The 21,708-nt window shown below is 39.4% G+C and overlaps 3 protein-coding genes across 3 annotated transcripts; 2 read left to right on the forward strand and 1 right to left on the reverse strand.

Annotated features, from left to right (window-relative positions):
* The first annotated feature begins 38 nt into the window (after positions 1–38).
* LOC108672071 (acyl-coenzyme A thioesterase 2, mitochondrial) lies at positions 39–6,470 on the forward strand. Its single transcript, XM_047884104.1, has 9 exons — positions 39–256; positions 1,870–1,933; positions 2,263–2,408; positions 2,855–3,014; positions 3,609–3,887; positions 4,224–4,304; positions 4,883–4,993; positions 5,515–5,715; positions 6,080–6,470. Exons 2-9 carry the CDS (start codon positions 1,928–1,930, stop codon positions 6,260–6,262), a joined length of 1,167 nt encoding a protein of 388 aa, XP_047740060.1. The 5' UTR covers positions 39–256; positions 1,870–1,927; the 3' UTR covers positions 6,263–6,470.
* A 3,595-nt stretch (positions 6,471–10,065) lies between these two features.
* On the forward strand, positions 10,066–14,210 carry LOC108672078 (acyl-coenzyme A thioesterase 3). Its single transcript, XM_018159706.1, has 9 exons — positions 10,066–10,071; positions 10,625–10,779; positions 12,040–12,199; positions 12,463–12,540; positions 12,626–12,712; positions 12,973–13,053; positions 13,219–13,329; positions 13,453–13,653; positions 13,880–14,210. Exons 1-9 carry the CDS (start codon positions 10,066–10,068, stop codon positions 14,060–14,062), a joined length of 1,062 nt encoding a protein of 353 aa, XP_018015195.1. The 3' UTR covers positions 14,063–14,210.
* A 1,126-nt stretch (positions 14,211–15,336) lies between these two features.
* LOC108672124 (signal recognition particle 54 kDa protein) lies at positions 15,337–20,793 on the reverse strand. Its single transcript, XM_018159753.2, has 10 exons — positions 20,517–20,793; positions 20,112–20,186; positions 19,682–19,836; positions 19,227–19,377; positions 18,676–18,859; positions 18,028–18,125; positions 17,689–17,817; positions 17,150–17,258; positions 16,540–16,710; positions 15,337–16,265 (listed from the first exon to the last, which is right to left on the reverse strand). The coding sequence occupies exons 1-10, from the start codon at positions 20,769–20,771 to the stop codon at positions 16,069–16,071; spliced, it is 1,524 nt and encodes a 507-aa protein (XP_018015242.1). The 5' UTR covers positions 20,772–20,793; the 3' UTR covers positions 15,337–16,068.
* Between the last annotated feature and the right edge of the window lie 915 nt (positions 20,794–21,708).

The raw sequence follows: 21,708 nt of genomic DNA on the forward strand, positions 1-21,708 counted from the left end.
AATGAATGAATGTGTATCCTTCCAATACTTGGCGTCTATAATTCCTGCTGTGGTGTGCACAGCACCACAAAGTGTACCACCAATCGTGGGGCGGAGCTCAGGCGTAGGCTCGCTTGAGTCCCAAGCGCTGTTGCCTGGCTTGCCTGCCAGTGGCACGACGGCCATCAACAGAGCAATAAGCAGCTCGGTCAATGAGCGGCTTGCCTCGCAGAAAATCTCGTCTCAAATACAAGTAAACTACATCTTGGCCGCTTTGGTGAGTAAAATATAGCTTAGGTGCATTTTCATTTGGTAGGGTAGAAAAAAACACATTATTGCAGCTTTCAGTAGTGTATCACAATAGACTTCGGAGACGCTTGGTCCTGCAGCAAATCGAGGGACTGTGGCTGGACGCAACTCCTTGTAGCTACCTAGCAACAAGATTCGTGCCTCGTGGTTACAAATTCCGTTGTCCAACCTTCATAGTTTTATTGATGTTCTATAGTTATAAGTTATAACGTTAAGTTTGTATAATTTAATGCTGCGCTTGAATAGTCTTGCTTGCTTCCATGTGTGTTTAGCATGAAATAATTTTAATAATGTATACAAATAATACAATACTAATAGAGTACTGAAAACAAGATTTTTAATTCTACCGGCAGGAATACAGATTAGTCGGTGTACTCGGTGATTTATTGAGAATATTCTTAAGGGGAATGAAGAAACTTTGTCAGAATCGTAAACATGTGTGTAGTCAAATAACTTCTCATACATGAAAGCTATTCTTGGTATATTTTTGGAGAGGTATAAAAAAGCAAGAAATACATTGATTAAAAGATTACGACTACTATAGCTAATTTCAGTTAGAAATTTAGTTCGAATGGTTCAACTTCAGTCTTTCCGTACTCTTGCCACGTCGGTCAGAGGTTCAAATTGTTAATAATTACGCCGTTTTGGATTTAGGTAAAAAAAAATTTTTCGATCCGGTTAAAAACTTGGAAAGTATCATCAGTCCTGGTATTTTCTAAGCAAAGTTTGGGCTATTAATTGAATTTTGTAATTAATAATGAAGTATTGCTGGCCCAAAAGCTTCAAGGGAATTATTCGGCTATAAATTGAATTTCGAAAATATCACCGAAGATTAGTGACATATAGGCACTGTTGCTACTCAGGAATGACGGCCACCACCGCCCAGTCAAGTACGAGAGTATCCGTGTCGGCCTATTTTGTCTTATCTAATCATTATAGTTGAGGCGGTGGGAGATTTGGTTGGCCGCAAGATCGCACAGACCTAGCTAGACTGACATCCTCGACGCTTGCTCGCTCCAACGCGGTTCCCAACCGGAACTTCTCGAATAAGAGATAAGCAATGTAAAGGGTTTGCAGCAATAATTTTATTGCCACGATGCTTGTAATGACACTTCTTCTAATAATGGACACTAGTCACGACTCCTCTTGAACAATCGTCTGCACATGAAGACGCACTTAATTCTAGTTGGTTTAGTTTTTTATTAATTTGGTTTAGGGTAGTTTCATTCTCGTGCGAATTGTCGCGTTGGAAGACTTTCGGGGACTTGAATCTCTAAAATATGATATTCTAATGACAAATTAAATTTGACCTGAATCTTCGTACATTTGCTCCCATATGAATACCCCACACCTGTTCAGTGATTTAATCGAAACGTTATTTCCGAAATGACGAAGTTTCAAACTGGTTAACTTTCAAAGCAAATTCTATGTCTCAGTATGAATCTCGTCAGTTATTTTTTGGTTAAGACTTTAATAATAATAATAATATTTTTTTTTTGCTGTACTTTCATAACAATTCGATGTCGGAATCAAAACCAACTAGTCATTCTGAGTTACAACAATTTATAAAATTTTCTCCAGATCGTTCGCTCTTCGTCACAAATTTCATTGGAAAAACGGTGATCGTCTCGACCATAGAATGGCGGTAAGTCTCCTATGATGAAATACAAATTGGTTTCATGAGCTTTTAATTTATAATTCGTCAGTTAGTTTTACTTTATTTTCTCATCGGTCGTATGAAAAAGCAGCACCTGAGCTACTAGTGCACCATCTCTCGAGCGTACTAGTTTTCAGTCATAATTTAAACAAAATTACGTCATTGCAAATGTACCGCCATTTATTATTATAACTTAAATGACGAAGGATTGTACCGCCATTTATCATTAGAATATAAATTATATAATATTATAGGAGATATTGTTAATCACGACTCTGCAGTTTTAGTTATACATCCGAATATCTGTGTTATTTTAGAGCATTAGCGTGACGCCTCAATCATGTCTGATGGACGAGTCCGTGACGGTCAAAGTGACGGGTCTGGAGAAGGCCTCCGTCTACACGCTCCACACCACGGCCTCGGACTGCAAAGGCATGCCGTTCTTCACGGTCGCGACGTACAAGTGAGTAATACGATAGTTTGAAATGAATTGAAATGAACATTTGTGTTAGTTACAATATACATGAATTTTCTACGAAATAAAATGTTCCTTCGTTGAACATATGATTGACATCAGCTTCTGATGTCAATCATGACATTTTCCAAAGTAATAATTTGAGATTAATTTCGCATACTTTTTGTGCATGATTTTCGTTTCCATTTTGTATGTGAATGCAGCTTCCATAAATTTTTCCTTTAAATAATAGAGTTTTTACCATTTAAAATTTTTACGCCTTCATTAACTCCAGTATAGCAGTAGGGGCCCCTGGGGCCATACCAGGGGCCCATTTTTCAATCTTTCGTGAATGTCACGTTGCCGTATTTTTCAAGCTTTCTAGAATGTCGCGTAGCTGTAGCAGACCGTTTAATCAAATTTCTGAAATTATTTCATGAAAATCCCAATTTCAGGTCTGACGATGCCGGCGAGATTGATCTGACGAAGTCGCCTGCGCTGGGCGGTCACTTCCGGGGCGTGCTCCCCATGGCGCCCTTCGCTCATCTGCTGCCGGTGGAACAGAAGGCCTTGTTCCCCAGATTCGACTACTCTGACGTCACTAAACCTGTCCAGGTAACATGTGTGCTAGAATTAGGGGGCAGAAATTGTCATTAATTAAACTTGTATAATTTGTTTACCTGCGCCTTTCTCTTCATCGGAAGCTTGAGAACCGCCTAATCTTTCACCGCAATGCTGAGTAAAGGTACTCAGAGTGTCGGAGTTTCATGTATTCAACTCTGCTTATTCTCCAGGGTTAGCCTGAATGTTCTTTGATCAATTTATTGATTTTAACATGGTAAAAAACTAACGTCTCATTCGAATTGCAAAATTTCGCTAAGATTGTTTTCAGTGTATTGCACTTTTGTGACCGACGAAATATTAACGCATTGTATAATACAATTGGAAATGCTAATTTTCGCCTATGAAAGCCTTAGTCGAATCCTGCTGAGCTGTGGACGAAGCAAGAGTGAACTTAAAGTCATTTTGTTCAATTTTAAACTAATTGCATGCCTGACAGTCTTTTTACTTCTAATGAAAATTTACTAATTTGTATTGCAAACGTCCCCTATATTCTACGAATTATCTGGGACTATTCCTTGTTCCCAGCTCAAGATGGCATGAATTTGTCATAAGGACTAATTGTTCCTGTTTAATTTTTATTGACAGTTCACGCTGTCAGTTTACGCTGGACCCGTTGCGGTTCAAGTCATCATACCGCGAGCAGCGCTGGGCCTGAAGCCCGTGTGCAGCGTGCAGCACGAGCGTCGCCTCATGGCCGAGGGCTGCCAGAGGATTCCTGTGAGGGACGGCAAGGTGCGAGGAACAGTACGAGGACCTGCAGGAGAGCATGCAAACGGGCTTCGATATCGCCTACTTCGACGAGGCCGTCCAGTATCTCCTCTCGCGGCAAGAGGTCCGTGGTTTAGCGAAGCCAAATCGCAACTTGTTTGAACGTTTTAGTGAATTTTCTGTAAAGAAGACGTAACAATTCCCCGCTCGAGAGAAGTCGAGTGATAAAGAGAGTATTTGTGCTCGAAAATTTAGATGGCATTATTGACTTTGAAATTACGACAACACAAATCGAGAAATGGAGTTAAGTCTTGCTGTTCTCGGAACTCTTCACTTATAAGAAAACCATTTATCCTGTATTGAGACAGTGGTGTTTCAGCCAATTGTATCAATTCCAGCTTTTGTGAAATTGTTTTTTATTTCTTGAAGCATGCGTGTTTCCAAGTTAAAATAACATTTAATATCTACTAGCGATCGTCATTCGAATTACAGGTACGCAAGGTTGGCGTTGGTGTGATAGGGTCGAGCAAGGGAGGAGATCTCGCCCTCAGCATGGCCACCAATATTCCTCAGGTATGAATATTTTAATTAGTGGTAATTATTGTGTTTTCAGGGTTATAAAATCTCTCGAGTGTAATCATTTCTCATAAAGTACTTTATGATTTTAACCATTTACAAATATTCTTCTGCCTATGATCGACGTAGCTTTTTATTATATTTTAACAACAAATTATAATGGATTGGAAACCTGTAGAGCTCCTTATACTTTGGTTTAAAGTTGAAAGCCGAGTTTGAGAATAAATAAGTATTTGCGCATTTATTTTCATCAATTCTATCTATGCGTGATTTATGTCATTGTGCATTAATTATCCTAATCAAACCGGCAGGGAATAAATTAGCAACCGTTTCTAGCGCAATCAAATTTACCTTTCTCTCAAATATACCGCAATATAATGATGTTATTTAAATCATGAATAAAATCTGCGCATGATTGTTATAATTTATAAATTTATCACATGAAGCCTGCTTAAGTAATTAATCAATAATTAATCGAATTGATTACTACCGTGCTTTGCGTAAACCGCTATACTTATTATATTTATCACCATGTAATGTGGTTATTTTAATGTTGATAAGAATCTTCTTGGCAGATCAAAGCCGCGGTCGTCGTGAACGGTGGCATCTACTCGGCCGTTGGTGCTTTTAAGCTCCTTGACGGCACCCACAGAGCTGTTGTGCCTCTTGCATTCGAGAGATTAGTTGTGAGTAAATCCTGACGCAGAAAGTAATTATATCATATTTTCTTAAGCCCAGCAAATTTCTTTTGCAAATATATTTGCCCTAAGAAACAATGTTATTTGTCGGAGCTCATCAATTTCAGTTTGCATGTTTTACCGAAAAAGATTTTTGTTGAGTTATTTTGAGCTGATATGTATAAAAAATTTTATTCGCCAGTTTTTTCAAGCACAAATTTAACGTTTCTTCGCTCATAGTGACCTTCAAGTTCTCCAAAACTTAACGAACTTTAGATTTCATATGGGTCAATGACAATGTTTAGCCATTTAGATTACGTTAAAATGACTTCATAGATTAATATCTCAATGATCGAAAAATTATATTTCATATAGGTTACCTGATTCAAATTTTATTTTCTGTTTGTCTTGTATTAGGAACCTTCTATCTCTTTTTTACATGAACACACAAATGTTAAATTTATAGCAAATCTCATGTATCGAGATTAAACTAGGCGTGTAGCAGTTGGATAAATCGTCTTTGTCATCAGCTGCACAGGGACGGTGTAATGGAAACTTACCACGCCATGTGTGATCCGTCCGATCATCCTGACGCGATCATCCCTGTGGAGGACGCGTACGGCGACATCCTTTGGCTGAGCGGTCTGGCTGACCGAGCTATGAACACCGAGATGTTCGCGCGGCTGGCGGTCGAGCGCTGCACCGAGCGCGGCAAGCCCGACAAGGTTAAGGTGAGGCTGCCGCTAACGATCTAATACATTGCAAGGTTTGAATTCTTACTTCATTATTTTGCTTAAATCTCAAATCATTAGTATAAATCTCAAATCATTCTCATCATTGGTTATTCACATGATTCTTCTTTGAATTTCACCCCTATGATTCGAATTCCAGCAACGAGAAAATGACGTTGTCTCAATATTACTGTACACTACCCACTTCTCTTAAACTATCACTTACATACTACGAAATTTAGAAATTAAATGAGAAATTTCGGCAATCACCATTTGCTTTCGGTCATCGTCATTCGCTTCGAATCAGGTTTTCTACATCATATTCATACGTTTGATTAAGATTTATCCTATAATATATGCTCAGGTTCTCAAATACCCCGGTGCGGGACACCTTCTTGAGCCCCCCAACATCCCCTTCAGCAGCATCACGTTGCAGGAGCTCATGAAAATCGGCACGTTGAATGGAGGCAACGCGGAGGAGCATTGCGCTGCTCAAGAGGACGCTTGGAAACAAGTTCTTGCATTCTTCAACGATAAACTTCAATAAAATAATCTATAAAAATAACTCGATTCCCAATTGATTGATAATTAATGTTAATGGAAATCACCGGTCAGTGATCGTTAGTTCACGCTAGCGCAATTTAGACGAAGTGCGTGAGCTACTGCACGGCAATAGCCGGCTACTTTTTGCAACTTCATAACGCCTCAACCCCTAAATTAGACACAGATCTAAATTAAAATCAATAGATTTGAAACTTTCATTCATTAAACTATCATTGAATCATAACTTGATTATCATTCATAGAAGGAATACATATTTGAACAAGGTTAAATTGTATCGTTTTTATTCCTCTCCGGAAGACCATTAGCTTAAGCCAAAGCATTCGAAGCCTTTTGAGTTAAATATCTGTCGATTTTTTAAAGTAAAAGTTTAGAAGCTTGTCTTGTGATTAATCTCAAACTCTCAGCAAAATTGTTAACTTGCTAAAATTGATTCTGATTTTGATGCTGATAGAAATAATAGAAAGAAAATAAGTTGGGATACAATTTTTTGTACGAAAAAACTATAAAATTTATCCACTTGATGTTTCAACTGACAGGCACTACAATTGTGAATTGCAATGCAAGGGTAACTGGCACAGGGAAATTCTAGGGAGCAGACTGTTAAAAACTGCACCGAAATATCTTCATTTATTCAACCATGGCAGTACTACAGGGGTAATGAGATTGATTTATGAAATGACTAATGAATTCGATAAGCTACGAATGTTGGGTCTCCTATCTATTGAAGCAATTTACAGCGGCAGGCCAAGAGACCCTCTGGCCGGTATATTTAGTTCAGAACAATTGACGTAGTTATGCGTTGGACACAAGCTCAGAACTTGCGCTCATGTGTTTGATTCCTATTACGCGTCCGTCGCTGAGTTCGGCAAAATGTCGATTGGCTCAATTTTCAGGGGCGTCATGAGCCAGCGGACGCAAAAACGTCAAAATATTAATGACCTAATCATAAACATCATATTCAAGCTGTTTTCAAAGAGAAATTTCTTCCCAAAATTAAATGCTATCATGTTAAAGAAAACATCCGTAATAATTTCTCACACAACGTTATGCAGCACTGAAAGGATGCCAGAAAATCCCACTCACGTACAAAGGGATATTGTGTAGATACCGTTAGAAATTGCATAAAAGTTCGAAGTGGACAATTTTACTTGTTAACGTGAGGTGAATCTCCTTTTGGCATACCTTGCTTCCACTGATTATTCCCAGCACACTCAGGCTGAGGTATCGGTCATCCCATCGTAAGTTGTAGTCAAAATGCGCATCAGGATCTTGGTATTTTGAAGATGAGAGAGAATGAGAAGTATTATCTGGAATCAGAACAAGTTTCGGTAAATAATGCTCATCTTTTATGGATATTTACCTCTTGGGGTTTTGTGTTGCCTTCGTGCAAGATATCCGCATACACTTTTATATATGACGGAAATATTTTAAATAGAAACCCAGTTGAGAATTGAAAGATTGATATGAACCTATCTAACTTCCTTCTGGTGGAGATCAATGCAGCTGCCTCCACTACAGTGCCTGACATTCCACAGTGCCCGACACTTTTACAACGTTCGTTATTTAAATTGCAATAGACTTGCTCCCAAAGTAAATTGTTGACGTGGAAACCCACGATAGAAAATAAATTACTACAATTTGTAATATAACTTCTGCTCGTAGCCGAAGCGTCGTGGCTCGGAATTGCGCCGGACTGTATGGCATCTAACGATAAAAACAGTATAGCTGGGGTTTCGACCGGTATTAGTAGATTACAGCTTACTGCAAAAAATAATTTTCCCCGTAGCTTTATTATAATGAGTTTCAAGGCCCTCTGAGTTTCACTCGTAACCAGTCACGAGTATAAGTTCACGTATCGTGCTCATTATCTAATCACTCTCCTCGAAGGTTGCGTGTCACGGATCGCAAAAAGTAATTCCTTAGGTTGCAGTGCAGGTAAGAAAGGCAAATAAGGTGGTTCATAGGATCACGACGGTTTTTCTCAGAGAGACGAAAATTCCTTACAATAAATATCATTGACTTAGCTTTGGGAAGGAATTAGCGTATCAATTACTAAAGCGTAGAATAGTATAGAACTGTCGGCTGTGAAGAAATAGGCCCATTGCCTGTTGCCGATTCTTGTACTTTTCGTGACTTGATTCCACAAGGGATCCGGCCTTTTGAACCCGATCTTTCTGTAACTGACGATTGATTGAGATAGCTGCTGGACTCATTGCAAGGCCCGTAAGGTGCTAGGCATTTCAAGACTGAACATATGCTTCTGCATAGCTTCGTCTAGTCTGTTCTTGAAGGCATTCCTACTCGGAGCGTCAACGATGATATCAGGGAGGCTGTTCTTTTAATTAATGTACTCTTCGTAGTTACAAATTTTCGACTGAATGATTTCTTGTTATGGAGGTTTCAGTATTTCAAATGCTGCAAAATATTCGTGCGCCCATATTTTGATGGACATCCAGTCATTTCACTCCTATTCAAGTGAATCTATTTTATGTCACGCGAGTACCAGGTGAAAAATTAGTTAAATCCTATTTTCCGTGACATTTGCGTCTTAAGAGCGACATTCTCCGTTGCACGAATGAGAAAAAGACTAAAAACACCGTACAAACATTCCTCTGCAGTTCACGCAACCAATTTGAAAACCTCTTACCTGTATCCTGTAAGACATATTAATGCTGCTCCGCTACGTCACCTAGTTATTCGATTGGTAATTTAGCCTGCGTCGTAGCTTGCGTGTGACCGTACGTAGTCAGCCATTCTTAAACGTTTCAGGTGATATCAAAGGCTCTGATAAAGGGCAGTGGTAGATGTTTATGTCTAGTGCAGTGTCAGTGTCTAAGTATTCTCGGCGGACTATCCTTATAGTGCAGTTGATGGGCAATACAGGGTGGATTTGCTCGTAATTTCGTATCGTTGAAACGACTGCATAGAGCTCTAGCATACCCCCTAAAGGCCACATAAGCCAGCACAGCTGACACTGCACTTAGGTACGCCGCCGCTCGTCACGAAAAACCACGCAACCGGCAACACTGTTGAGGACTGCGATATATGGGGCTAGAATACTCTAAATGCGTACGAAGACGTTTCGATCTTGATAGAAACTTCGTTTACGTAATAGATCTAGTCAATTGAAGGCTGGTGACTTCGGGCTGGGGCAACGAAAGCGGGATTGGCGGTATAGTAGGTAATACCTATATTTCATATGATGTGTACGTGTCCACTTGAATTATCCATAGTGCGGAGTCGGTAGTATATTGCTGTGTAGTTCTGTAGATTGCTCTAGTAAATGTTATTTGATGACTGGAGAGTTAGATTTTCGTAGTTCTAGAAAGGCTACGAATGATTTGAGGTAGAAATCTTGCCGCGCTATATGTAACGTAGACGGTTTAGAAGCGTAGCAATAATTTTACGGAAGAGAATGTTCCTGAGTTGGCTAAAGAATAATCTCTTCACCATGAAACTTGGTCAACTACACACCAACGCTGGAAACGTCTTTTGTCGCGAGACGACAGCCTTGTTTTTTACAACCTACCTGTATTCAACTGGTGACAGTGTGAAAGCACTAACCGGTTAATGCTCACCGTATTTAATGAACTTATTGCACTAGATATATTCTATATTTATAAATTACATGCATGTGAACGACAATTTCTAGTCTTCATAGCCGTCATTCAAGCATTTAGATGCGCTGTGATACATTCTATTTATCTTTCATCTATCTTAAATTGACATCTTTTAATCTTCCAGGTGGTGTTGCGAAGCCTGTGTTCTTAAACTTGGTACGCCACAATGACGGTGAGGCCTCTAGCCGCCTAACAGAAGTTTGTATAAAATTATGAAGTTCATAAATATCATATTTCTGTAAAGTGATAGTTAGTCCCTCTTTTACCGATAGCTTGGGAGGTTTAGTGTTTACGAGCGAACACTCCTTTTCGTTACTCTATGCTTCCTCACGTCTGATATAAAGGCTCGTATTGATATGTTCGGCTCGCATTTCATTTAAATGGTATGAATATTTAATCTAGCTATAAAAATTATGCATATGTAATGATAATCCGTGTATTAAACAATTTCTAAATATATAACAAGCGGCTCTGCTTAATATGGACTACTTCGTTGGCAGTAGCCGTTGAAAGCGTTTCCAGACTGTTACACTTCACAGTAGGGTTTTAATAACCTTGATGGTATGGTTTGTAAGCTTCGTCCCGACGGGGTTTCTAAACACTAAACAGGTAGTTTGTTATGTGCATCAGTAGTTCTCTGAACCGGCTTTAACTATCGATTGTCGTATTAGACATATTACAGTGTAAAATGAAGAAGAGGTCCCGTAATTTGAACTACTACTCAGAGTTCTCCTGAGCTGACTGTGACGCCTCAATCATGTCTGATGGACGAGTCCGTGACGGTCAAAGTGACAGGTCTCGAGAAGGACTCTGTCTACACGCTCCACACCACGGCCTCGGACAGCAACGGTGTGCCCTTTTTTACGGTCGCGACGTACAAGTGAGTAATACGATAGTTGAAAAGAATTAAAATTAGTGAAGTAAATACTACTTGTGTATGAATAATTAATGTATTTAGCAGGCAATAGATGACTGTATTAAACAGGCTATAGATGAATGTATTTAGCAGACAATTGCGCAATTAAATGCACCGATGGTGAAAATGCTTGCCAGGTCAAGGTTCCGGTTTGTTCAGATGGTTCTTAAAGTTCGTGCCAAGGCGTGCCCAGTGGCCTTGAGTATTACGTGACTTTCTCGGGTCTATTTCCTATCGAATAGATTGCCTGATAAGATTAGCCAATTAATATGCGCAGTTGCGCATGGCCCATAGAAATGCGAGCCATAACGTCGACGTTGATTTTTGTTGATAAATGGAGCGTGTTGCGCTCTCGTGCCTCATTTCGGTGGCGTCACTATAGCCCCGTTTCAGAGGCTTCATACCCAATGAAAAATTTCGTTAATTTAGTAAAATTATACTTAGTACAAAAAATTCCAAAAATGAAATGCAAAGAAGCCTGAACTAATAGTTTGAATAATCATACAGCCAGCCTTTATTAGCTTGAATTTGATTAAATTGGAGGCGGCCAGCCACCCTGTCCTTCAGACCTAGAGCAAGACGCCCTTGCCTCCTAACTTGGTTCAGATACATACTTGTATCCTTCAAATGATAGGATGCATATTTTGTGCTGTCCTAACTTAAATCTTGCACATTCGTAAATATGCACACCGTATTTAATGTTGAAAAGTCTGTAGTTGAATAGTTTCCTATACCACCTTATTTTGTTGGTAATAGGTTCTATGTATTTCACTCGCTGGTCTGCATGCAGGCACAAACCTTCCGCTAAAAGTTTTGGAACTTGAGCGTGCCCTCAGTACGGGATTGGTTTCTTGATAGCAATTCAAAAAAATTACTAACATTTATAGAATAGAAGTGTCGGCACTGAAGAAATAGGCCCATGGCCTGTTGCCGATTTTTGAGTTTTTCGTGACTTGATTCACGAGGGATCCGACCTTTGGAACCCGATCTTTCCATAACTGACGATTGATTGAGATAGCTGCTGGACCTTTAGCCTGGTCCGTAAAATGCCTGCTAGGCATTTTGAGACTGAACATGTGCATCTGCATAGCTTCTTCTAGTCTGTTCTTGAAGGCGTTTATACAGAGCGTCAACGATGCTATCAGGGAGGCTGTTCCACATGTCGGTGAGTTGGCAACATCCGATTCGTCCTAAGATTCTAACTGCTAACTGAAACTGCCGCAGATCCAACACTGCCGGCGAGATTGACCTGACGAAGACACCTGCGCTGGGCGGTCACTTCAGAGGAGTGCTGCCCATGGCGCCCTTCGCGCAACTGCTGCCGGTGGAGCAGAAGGCCTTGTTCCCTAGGTTCAGCTACTCTGACGTCACGAAGCCCGTTCAGGTTCAACTAAATATTATTCGCATTATTAACTATTGACATAAACATAGCCTATAGATGCCAAAGGGATATTAGAATTATTATATGCCCGATAGTTACTTTTGAAAATCCCGATACAATGTTACGTATAGCGTGTCTGCAGCTCTGGGTATCAAACTTGAGTATACTAGGAGGCGAACTAGATGTCACGGCGGAGCATTTTTTTCACCAAGCTATAGCTTGACGTTAGCGGATTTTTTTAGTAAACGTGATCCAATTTTGTGCAGTTTGTACTATCGCTGTACCAAGGCCCCATAGCTGTCCAGCTCGCAACGATCGGAGCAGAAAAGAGTGGCCTGAAGCCCGTGTGCAGCGTGCAGCACGAGCGTCGCCTCATGGCCGAGGGCTGCCAGAGGATTCCTGTGAGGGACGGCAAGGTGCGAGGAACAGTACGAGGACCTGCAGGAGAGCATGCAAACGGGCTTCGATATCGCCTACTTCGACGAGGCCGTCCAGTATCTCCTCTCGCGGCAAGAGGTCCGTGATCAGACTTGATGCTACTGCTAGATCAGTGCTGCAAAACGTGTTGCTCCAGCATCGTGCACAAATTGAGGTGTATAAATCTTGAACTAAAAATCGTAGAAGTCTGGTAGTTTCATTGATTAGGATTAGGCTAACTCTAAAGTTACTCAGCTTATACGGTGTCGATAATGTACATTGTTGTATGAGGGCTATGAATGAAAAAACAAAATTTTGCTGGTTGAATTTTTTTCAAAATTATAAATTCTGAACATCAGGTGCTCAAAGTTGGTGTCGGCGTGATTGGTTCCAGCAAGGGCGGAGACCTCACACTCAGCATGGCCACGAACATCCCTCAGGTGAGACGGTAAATAAATGTTAAAGTAATAATCCTTGTACTGTGTTGTTGAGGTCTTGCGTATATACATTACGTCATGATACGGATTTTGAACTTCCTATTATCTTAATACTTAAAGTGCGCCGTAGGATTGTTTCTTCGTAATAATTTTTATTCGTGCTTTTAGGTGAAGGCGGCAGTTGTGGTGAACGGAGCTATCTGCTCCGTAGGTTCTACGACGAAGCTCAAAGATGGCACTGAGAAACCTACATTGCCCATGGATATTGCTAAAATCATGGTAAAATTTTTATTTCTAATTTTGTAAAACCTAGTGGATGATGCGAACAGTTATGTCGACTATATAACTTCGAAAGAAAAAAAGTTTGGTTATTACCATGTAAACGGCAATTTGTTTTTACAGTTGCGCCGGGACAATGTGATGGACATGTACTACCTCACGCCGAACCCAGCTGATTATCCAGATGCGATAATCCCCGTCGAAGAAGCTTACGGGGACATACTTTGGTTGTGCTCGATGGCAGACAGAGCTTTTAACAACGAAGTCTTCGCAGAGCTGGCAGTCAAGCGGTGCACAGAGAACGGAAAACCCGACAAAGTGAAGGTAGAAAAATCGTGGGTAATTGACTAGTAGTCGAAAATCGAGTTTGAAGAATTCGCAAATTGTGAGAATATTGGTCATGAATGAAAAATTCGAAAAAGAGTATCGTACAAGACGATTTCAATATCAAATATTACTAGCAACTGTCACTGCTAAATTGCAAGAATGGAGCGTGGTTTACACATAACCGGAATCTGGGTAATTTCCATGTTCCCACTGAATTCTGCAGGTTCTGAAATACCCTGGAGCCGGGCACCTACTCGAGCCCCCTAACATCCCCTTCTGCGAGATGGCGTTGCAGGAGATCATGAAGATCGGCACGATGTGGGGAGGTAATGCCGACGAGCACTGCGCTGCACAAGAGGATTCTTGGAAACAAGTTATTGCTTTCTACAACGAAAAACTTAGGTAGATCTACACCACTGTCTTATTTGGAGTTTTCCCCGTTATCATTTTCAAAATTTCTGTACAAAATTTTCCTCAGTATAAAATGTTGCCCATAACAGTGTCTCTCGATTGCTACTAATAAAGACGGCCGAAGCATGTCAGGCCCAAAAGGAGTTGTGCGTTTCTTGATCTTGAACCTCCATGGTGGTGTCTGACTGCGGGTCACGATTGCTATAAAGTAGAACCACTTGCACCGTGTTGCATTATCGCTGGGCATGAGGCATTTTTTGGTTCCGCGTAAATAATCGAAGCAAATTACTATATTTTAGAGGACAAACTCCTGCACGTACTTGATTTCTGCAGCTAAACACCAGTTACTCGAAAAGTAAGCGACGGAGGTTTTCCAACGCGACTGCCCTGTAGTGCACGAGGTCTCACTAGGTTTTCATCGCGCGACGTATCGTTTTCAAGTGATTCAGGCTGCTGGGAGCCTGAGATCCCCTGTTTTTTCGAAACTCTTTCCTTTCATCAGTCTTCTCAGGCGAAAAGTCAATGTCTGAAGTGCCAACTTCGAGCTGCTGTGGATGCGATGAAATTCCTGTCCGTGCGTGATAGGTGGTCTCAAACAAGGTGTGAGCCGGCACATTCTCGAGGCGCAAATTCCAGCTGGCGGTGTTTTGTGTGATCATATTATATCTTGGGCAGTCTTTTGAGCTCTGCCATGCAAGACTTGGAGTTGACCGTTTCTCGTGGACTAACGAATTCATTGTATACAATGCCCTAATGCCTTAGAAACATGAACATGGGTGGTTATCACTTCGGATTTGTTCAATCTGGCCTCTTTTGAGGGGGGGGGGGGGAAGTCTGCCAGAACGGCCGTCATCGACCCTTCAAAAAGGACTGTTGAGATTCTGTTTAGTTCATGATTCGGAAATTTCAAGATAAATCAAGGTAGCCTAAGCGCTCCTGAGGCGACAGTTATGCTTCAGCTGCTGTCGTAACTAATACGTCGCTACAGGATTGAATGTAAAGCTGCATGAAAATAGAAATCGGGGAGAAAATTTATCCTGAAGAGTATCTACATTAATCGATATTTTGTGCAAGTCAAGTAACTAGGTGAAGAAAGGAAATTTTCGCAAGTGTGCGTAGGCTCCAGCACTTGCGTTACTACTGTACGTCGAGGAGCATGATACCAGGAATTTGCTCAGTGACGTTACAAGTCTCGGCATTCACAGCAGTCGCTCGTAGATAGGATGCAAGTACTCCATACGAATATTTTGGGCTGAATTCAAACTAGAATAAGAATAAAATAATTTATCGATAAAAAAACATACAAATGCTTTGCCTCACACACATGACAATGTACTTCTCAAACAGTGTCCACACAAAGGAAAGAACCTGTACCCCAAAGAAAAAGTTGTGAAAAAGGATCATATTCAAGGATTTCTCGAGAGAAAATTAGATCAACAGAGTCGTTTTCGTACGGCGTCAAATAGTGAAGGCTGAGAAGGAACCATTCGCGCACACCCAGAATTGGAATTAACTTCCAAATCAACGAGGGGAAATCTACAATTCGTTAATTCAGTGTGAACAAAGCATATTTTCAAAGTTAACTGGGCGTCCCAAGAACCGAAACAATGTTTTAAACCGTATATTTGGCAATAACTTTCATCCACGCTCTGAAGCAGCGGTATGATCAAAACGTTAAAAATCCATACACGATTGTATAACCACTCAAGAAGCTCCGATTCTTGGGACACCCAAAACGTTTGCATATTATAACAAGGACTGCGAGATGACTGAAAAGCACAGCAGTCCCACTATTCCACCTATCATAGATCAAAAACGACTTAGAAAGAGCCTTGAAAATACAATTCACTGACAATATCCTCCACGCATGCCCGAAGAACGGGTAAAGTGATCCCCGGATCGCACAGCAGCTCAAGAGTAAAGTTCTAATGAACCTTGCGAAGATCAATTTGGCAATGGAAAAGTTACGCTCACATGCTTGGTGTCCATCGAGGGGGCATATTACTTGAACATGCCCCCCATTCCCCCCTTTCCCATCATGCCACCTGGGCCGCCTTTTTGCTGCAGCTGCTTCATCATATTTTCGAGCCCTTTGAAGCCTCCCATCTGATGCAGCACCTTTGGGTCCATCATCTTCGCCATGTGGGTGTTGAGCTGCGCCATTTGGTTGGGGTTTACGTTGCGACCAAGATCACCACCTGTCATAATAAGCAAAAGTTGCAGTTCGTCAAAAAGTTTGAATTAACGATCATGTGCAACACAAAAGAAGTTAGTAACAAATTCAGCAGTTAATTTTTTATCACAATTAATGATAAACTGATTCAAAAACTACTTGAAGCAATAAATATAATGAAAGCTTGCATAAACATTGATAATATGCATATTGTTCATAACATAGCAACAAATAATAAGACTATAGAATGCTCGTGGCAAACTAGCAAATAATACACTGCAAAGAGAACGTCACCATACCTTTAAAAAGTCCCTTCATGCCGCCCATTTTCTTGACCATCTGAGCGAACTTTGCGTACTGGTTGAGCAGCTCCTTCACCTCGACCTCCATGACTCCTGCACCCTGAGCCACTCTGCTGATGCGCGACGGCTGCTTACTGAACAACTTCTGTCCATCCAAACTATCCAGCTCTGCGATCACGTGTTTCATAAATACGTGAACTCACATTAAAAAATAAAGAATGTATTACAGCCTTATGGAATTGCACTTGTCATAAAAAATATAGGGGCAGCATGGCTACGCACAATATGCACAGAAAAAGTTTCAACAGTCACTCTTCCCGGCGCTCTTGTTTTCAAAAATTGAACTAAACTTTAAAAAATTTTACAAGATTTTCAATGAAAGAAATTCACACGACTGTGCCTGTTTTTTGGTATAAATACATTACATGGAAAACAATGACTCACTTGCGCTGCTCTTGCTCTTATTTTCGCATCATGTATATAATCACTTTCTCTCAAGCTTTAACTAAATTTATGAATAAAAAATCAAAGCTATATCTAGTAAGACGACTGAAATATATTAACTGATGTAATTCATCTTCATTTTGATATAGAAGATAGGACTGACCCTGGTCGCTCATGCTGTCCATCATGGTCATGAGGCGCTTGAGTCGAGCCATGCTCTCCTGCTCACCGCCTTTAGTGAGGAAGTCCGTGCTGAAGCCTGGCAGCATACCCTACACACCAGACACGATACAATGTCAAGTGTAACAAGCTCATATGAATGGTGTAATTTTAGTAGTGTAACAACGTCATATGAATAGCACTTTCGTGCTGTAACAACAGCATGTGAACAAATTCGTAGTGTAGCAACGTCATGTGAACAGCACATTAGTAGTACACCAGAATCATTTGCAAAGCACATTCAAAGTGTAAAAACGTCATGAGAATAACATATTTACATAGAAATGTTGTGGCTCGAAATAGGTGATCTACGACAATTGAAATGTCGGAACCAATAGCCAATAAATAAGCAGTTTTTTTCGACCATGTTCATTTTGGAAATACAGAAAGCATCTGACACCCCATTGGCTAATTGCTACTGTAAATGGTGCTAATACTAAGAATAGTTGAGAACTTGAGAATATAAAAGGCAGGTACACTTACCATGATCTGTGACATTGGTCCCATTTTCTGTACGTTCTGGAACTGCTCGTACATGTCGCGCAGGGTAAAATGGCCTTGCTTCAGCTTGTCTATCAGTTGCTCGTTGTCTTCCAGCTTCAGATCGCTAACCTTAAGCCAGAAAATGAGGCATCAAAGCAGAAAACCACATTATAAAGAGGTGTATCATAAAAAATAATAATTTTACAATCAAATCTTAAATTATTGTCAGTATGCCAGTATTTTACACCAATACACAAGGCTGAAACAAACGTAAGGGAATAGCTCCAGAAGATTTGGCTACTATTTCTATCAACAAATGAGAACTGAATAGCAACAAACCTTTTCAATAAGTCCTTCAATGTCGCCCATGCCCAGTAATTTGGAAATGAATGGCTTTGTTTTGAACTCTTCAAAATTATCTATGTGTTCACCGGTCCCTGCGAATAAAAAGAAAATAAGCTCTAATCCCTGAGAGCGGTGAGGTATGAAATCTATAAGGAATAAAGGATTAGTTATTTGTCAAATAAAAACTCTGAAGCCAAATGCAGTCTCCGTTATGAAATAATTAAAACAGTTCAGAGCTTCATGAATTCATTATGACGCACCATGATTTGTTTTCTTACAACGACGTATAAGGTCATTATTCATTAAAATTAAAAAAATATAATATTTATGATCAGACAAAAATGTAGGTGAAGTAAAATATTCAGTGACATTTTATGGACATGACTGGATAACAGCTAGTTTAAAAGGCAATTTAAAAAGAGGAAAATGTCATTGCAAGACAAAATTTCAACTAAATTTCATGGAATTAAGAATACACAAAAGAAGAATACACCAACATAGCTCAACGAACAACACAAAGCTGATGGGATATTCAGAAACAGACATCATGCCAGCGACAACAAAGCTGAATGTGAACAAAGCACATTAAATGAACACAGCTCGCCAATCAACACAGCCGTTAGAAGCACCTGCGAAACTAACCAATGAAGATAATGGGACTCCTGGTGGCAGCCACTGCAGAGAGAGCACCACCACCCTTAGCATGGCCGTCCAGCTTGGTGATGATCACGGAGCCAACATCCACCTTGTCTTTGAAGGCACGGGCCTGCGCCTCGCACGCCTGACCAATACTTGCGTCCATCACAAATATGATGTTGTGGGGTTTCTGTTGAGTATTAGAAAATAAATTAGTTCCTGTGGACAAAAGACTTCAATATCTTGAATTGTTTTTGCTATGACCTAGAAAACTAAAATGAAAACATTGCAGTAAGCCTTAGAAAGTAAGCATAATAGAACTGGATGATTCAATAATCAATCAATGACCTAAAATATTGAAACTAAGAGTTGACTAATCAATTTAAATATAATTAGCTAACTAGAACAGTCCTCAAGGTTATTAGAAAATTAGATTTGCACAATCCCCACATCCCACAAATGAATAAAAAAAATTACTCAAATTTGATAATTGGGCAAACTTTGAGGTAAGAAGAGAAATTTCACCAAACAATGATTATGTTCTAAGAATGACTTACACAGACTGTAGATATCTGCAACATCTCTTCAAAGAGCGAATCTTCCTGCTTATGACGACCAGATGTGTCGATGATAATGATCTCAAAATTCTCTCTCTTGAACTGCTCAAGACCTTCAGTAGCTATCACAACAGGATCAACTTCAGTGTAGCTGCCAGAGAAATCATCAAATAAATAAAAGACTTTTGATGCTACTGAGACATGATGTGCTTTATGAAAATACACCAAGGAAGGGGCAAAAATAATATGAAAAATTAACAAAGAATGGTCAATAATCAACAGTATTTCACTCACACATGAGCATTAGAAGTCTTTTTTAAAGCCACACATGATAAACTAGATTGGAAAGGAACGATTCTTTGTAGGTTATTAGATATAATCTACAGTAGTAGATTACGGTATATCTAATTTATTTAGATAACAGCTAACATATATTCAAATAAAATATTCCATACCTGCCATAGAAAGGAATCCTGGCTTTGGTACAATTCTGTTTGACTTGATCAAAAGCACCGGCACGGAAGGTATCAGCACAAACGAGACAGCTGCGCCAGCCCTTGCGCTGGTAGTAATAGGCTAGCTTGGTGCATGTGGTTGTTTTACCTGAACCCTGCAAAAATAATTATTACAAATATTTATCTTCCAATGAAAATTTCTAACTAGCAAATAGTGTATTATTTCATATCAGTATCACAAAGGGAGACCTTCCATCCACAAGATATTCTTTTAATCAAAGCTGGTCAGTTCATAAGGCTTGCCCAACAACACAAGTTATTTTACAAACAATTAAATTCCACAGCAATTATTTAGTGCATGCATGTAATAAAAGTTCTGTAAAAAATTTGCATCTTCTGATTTTTGCCCAATATAAAAATCAGCACAAACCTGGAGTCCAACAAACATGATCACATTGGGCCGACCCTTGACAGGAACAAATGGCTTCACTCCTGGGTCCACAAGCTGTAAAAATAGGAAGCAAGTCATGAACTCCTTCATATAAATTTCAAATAGTACAAAAAAACAATTACTTTTGAGCAACATTAAATTTCCATTGCAAAACTTCAATTTTGGAATAATAAAAATATTTTTTCTTTATATAAAAATATTAACACAAAACAATTAAATCATGATTAACAAAATAGACAAGCAATAGAATAGTAATATTTACCTAATGGAACTTATACAAAGCCTCAGAATAATTGTGAATAACTGGGTGCAAAAGCACATTAAAAATAAAAACAATCATGGCAGAGTATTGGAATTTATTGCTAAAAATTCAAAGTAAATTACCTTGACCAGCTCTCTGAAGACGGTGGTTTGAATAACTCTCCTCTTGTTGAGGCCCCCTGCCATGTCATCAAAATCTATTGCTAGCTTGACATTTTCTCTAAGCTTCTTTACAAGCCTGATATTAACATCTGATTCTAAGAGTGCTGTGCATATTTCTTTCAAGAGGTCATCTAGAACCTTCTCATCAATAACTGTTGCATTATTGAGTGACTTGAGGGCAGAAGTAATCTTCCGCCCTAGATCTGCTAACACCATTTTTCTATTTTACTGCAGACTGTAAAAGTAAAGAACAAGAACATTTTTTTAACAATATAGTACCAAAAGAAAACAAATATTTGGTAATAGTAATTTCAGTATGTCACTGTCAAGAGATTCCAATAAAATGTATGGAATGATCAAATTTATCAACTTCTCAAAGTGTCTGCATTCAGCAGGGCGACACTAAAGTGTTGCCCACGTACGTACAGTCAAAATGATCAGATATCGTCAAACAGGGTAATTAATATGGATTGATTTTAAGAGTTTTTTTGTTAATAACTTCTTACCATGAAACATTTCATAAACAAGTTTGGGCTTGTTTTAAAGATCTTTGCAAGTACCGGTATTGTATAGCATCTCCAAAACTATTCCATATGCTATTTGTAAGGTGTCAAATGCATAAAAATGTCCCAAGTTACCCCTAGGAACTGGGTAATCCAGGACACTTGGAATAAAACTTAATTTTAGCATGTTTGAAATATGCAGAGTGTACTCAACTATTACTAACAGTACTCTGAAGTCCTCTTCATTTGTAGATGTTTGATACGGTAGTTCCTTTGAGTCATGTTTATTTTTATATAATATTAGGTCTTGTTTAGGTTTTATGTCAGTATCAGAATTTTGACTTATTGACTTATTATATGATTTCATTCATATTTAGGTTTTCAAACTAATGATGGAGCTGGGCTCCGAAAATGTTTTCAATATTGAAATGGTGAATTTGCTTGGTGTTTTCTTTGCTTTTAGATTCCTTGTGAACTTGACTGATAATGTAAGTCCTTTGAAGATGATGTATATGTAGGATAAATGACATTTTCTGTGACTTTTATTAGTTTTCCTTTATTGATATATTATTACTGTATTATTTATGTGATACCATATCCATGAACATGCCATTGAGCATTCACAACCTTGTGAATGTCTACTGCAAGCT

This window comes from Hyalella azteca, unplaced genomic scaffold, assembly GCF_000764305.2.
Source record: "Hyalella azteca isolate HAZT.00-mixed unplaced genomic scaffold, Hazt_2.0.2 contig14637, whole genome shotgun sequence".
Classification (NCBI taxonomy): domain Eukaryota; kingdom Metazoa; phylum Arthropoda; class Malacostraca; order Amphipoda; family Hyalellidae; genus Hyalella; species Hyalella azteca.

Coding starts and splice junctions, on each gene's coding strand:
- LOC108672078 (XM_018159706.1), top strand. Junction 13,330..13,452: donor TGGATATTGCTAAAATCATG/GTAAAATTTTTA, acceptor TTGTTTTTACAG/TTGCGCCGGGACAATGTGAT. Junction 13,654..13,879: donor GAAAACCCGACAAAGTGAAG/GTAGAAAAATCG, acceptor TGAATTCTGCAG/GTTCTGAAATACCCTGGAGC.
- LOC108672071 (XM_047884104.1), top strand. Junction 3,015..3,608: donor ACGTCACTAAACCTGTCCAG/GTAACATGTGTG, acceptor TTTTATTGACAG/TTCACGCTGTCAGTTTACGC. Junction 3,888..4,223: donor GCGAAGCCAAATCGCAACTT/GTTTGAACGTTT, acceptor TTCGAATTACAG/GTACGCAAGGTTGGCGTTGG.
- LOC108672124 (XM_018159753.2), bottom strand. CDS start 20,771: ATGGTGTTAGCAGATCTAGGGCGGAAGATTACTTCTGCCCTCAAGTCA. Junction 18,126..18,675: donor GAGTCCCATTATCTTCATTG/GTTAGTTTCGCA, acceptor TTTTATTCGCAG/GGACCGGTGAACACATAGAT. Junction 16,266..16,539: donor CATGAAGGGACTTTTTAAAG/GTATGGTGACGT, acceptor TTATTATGACAG/GTGGTGATCTTGGTCGCAAC.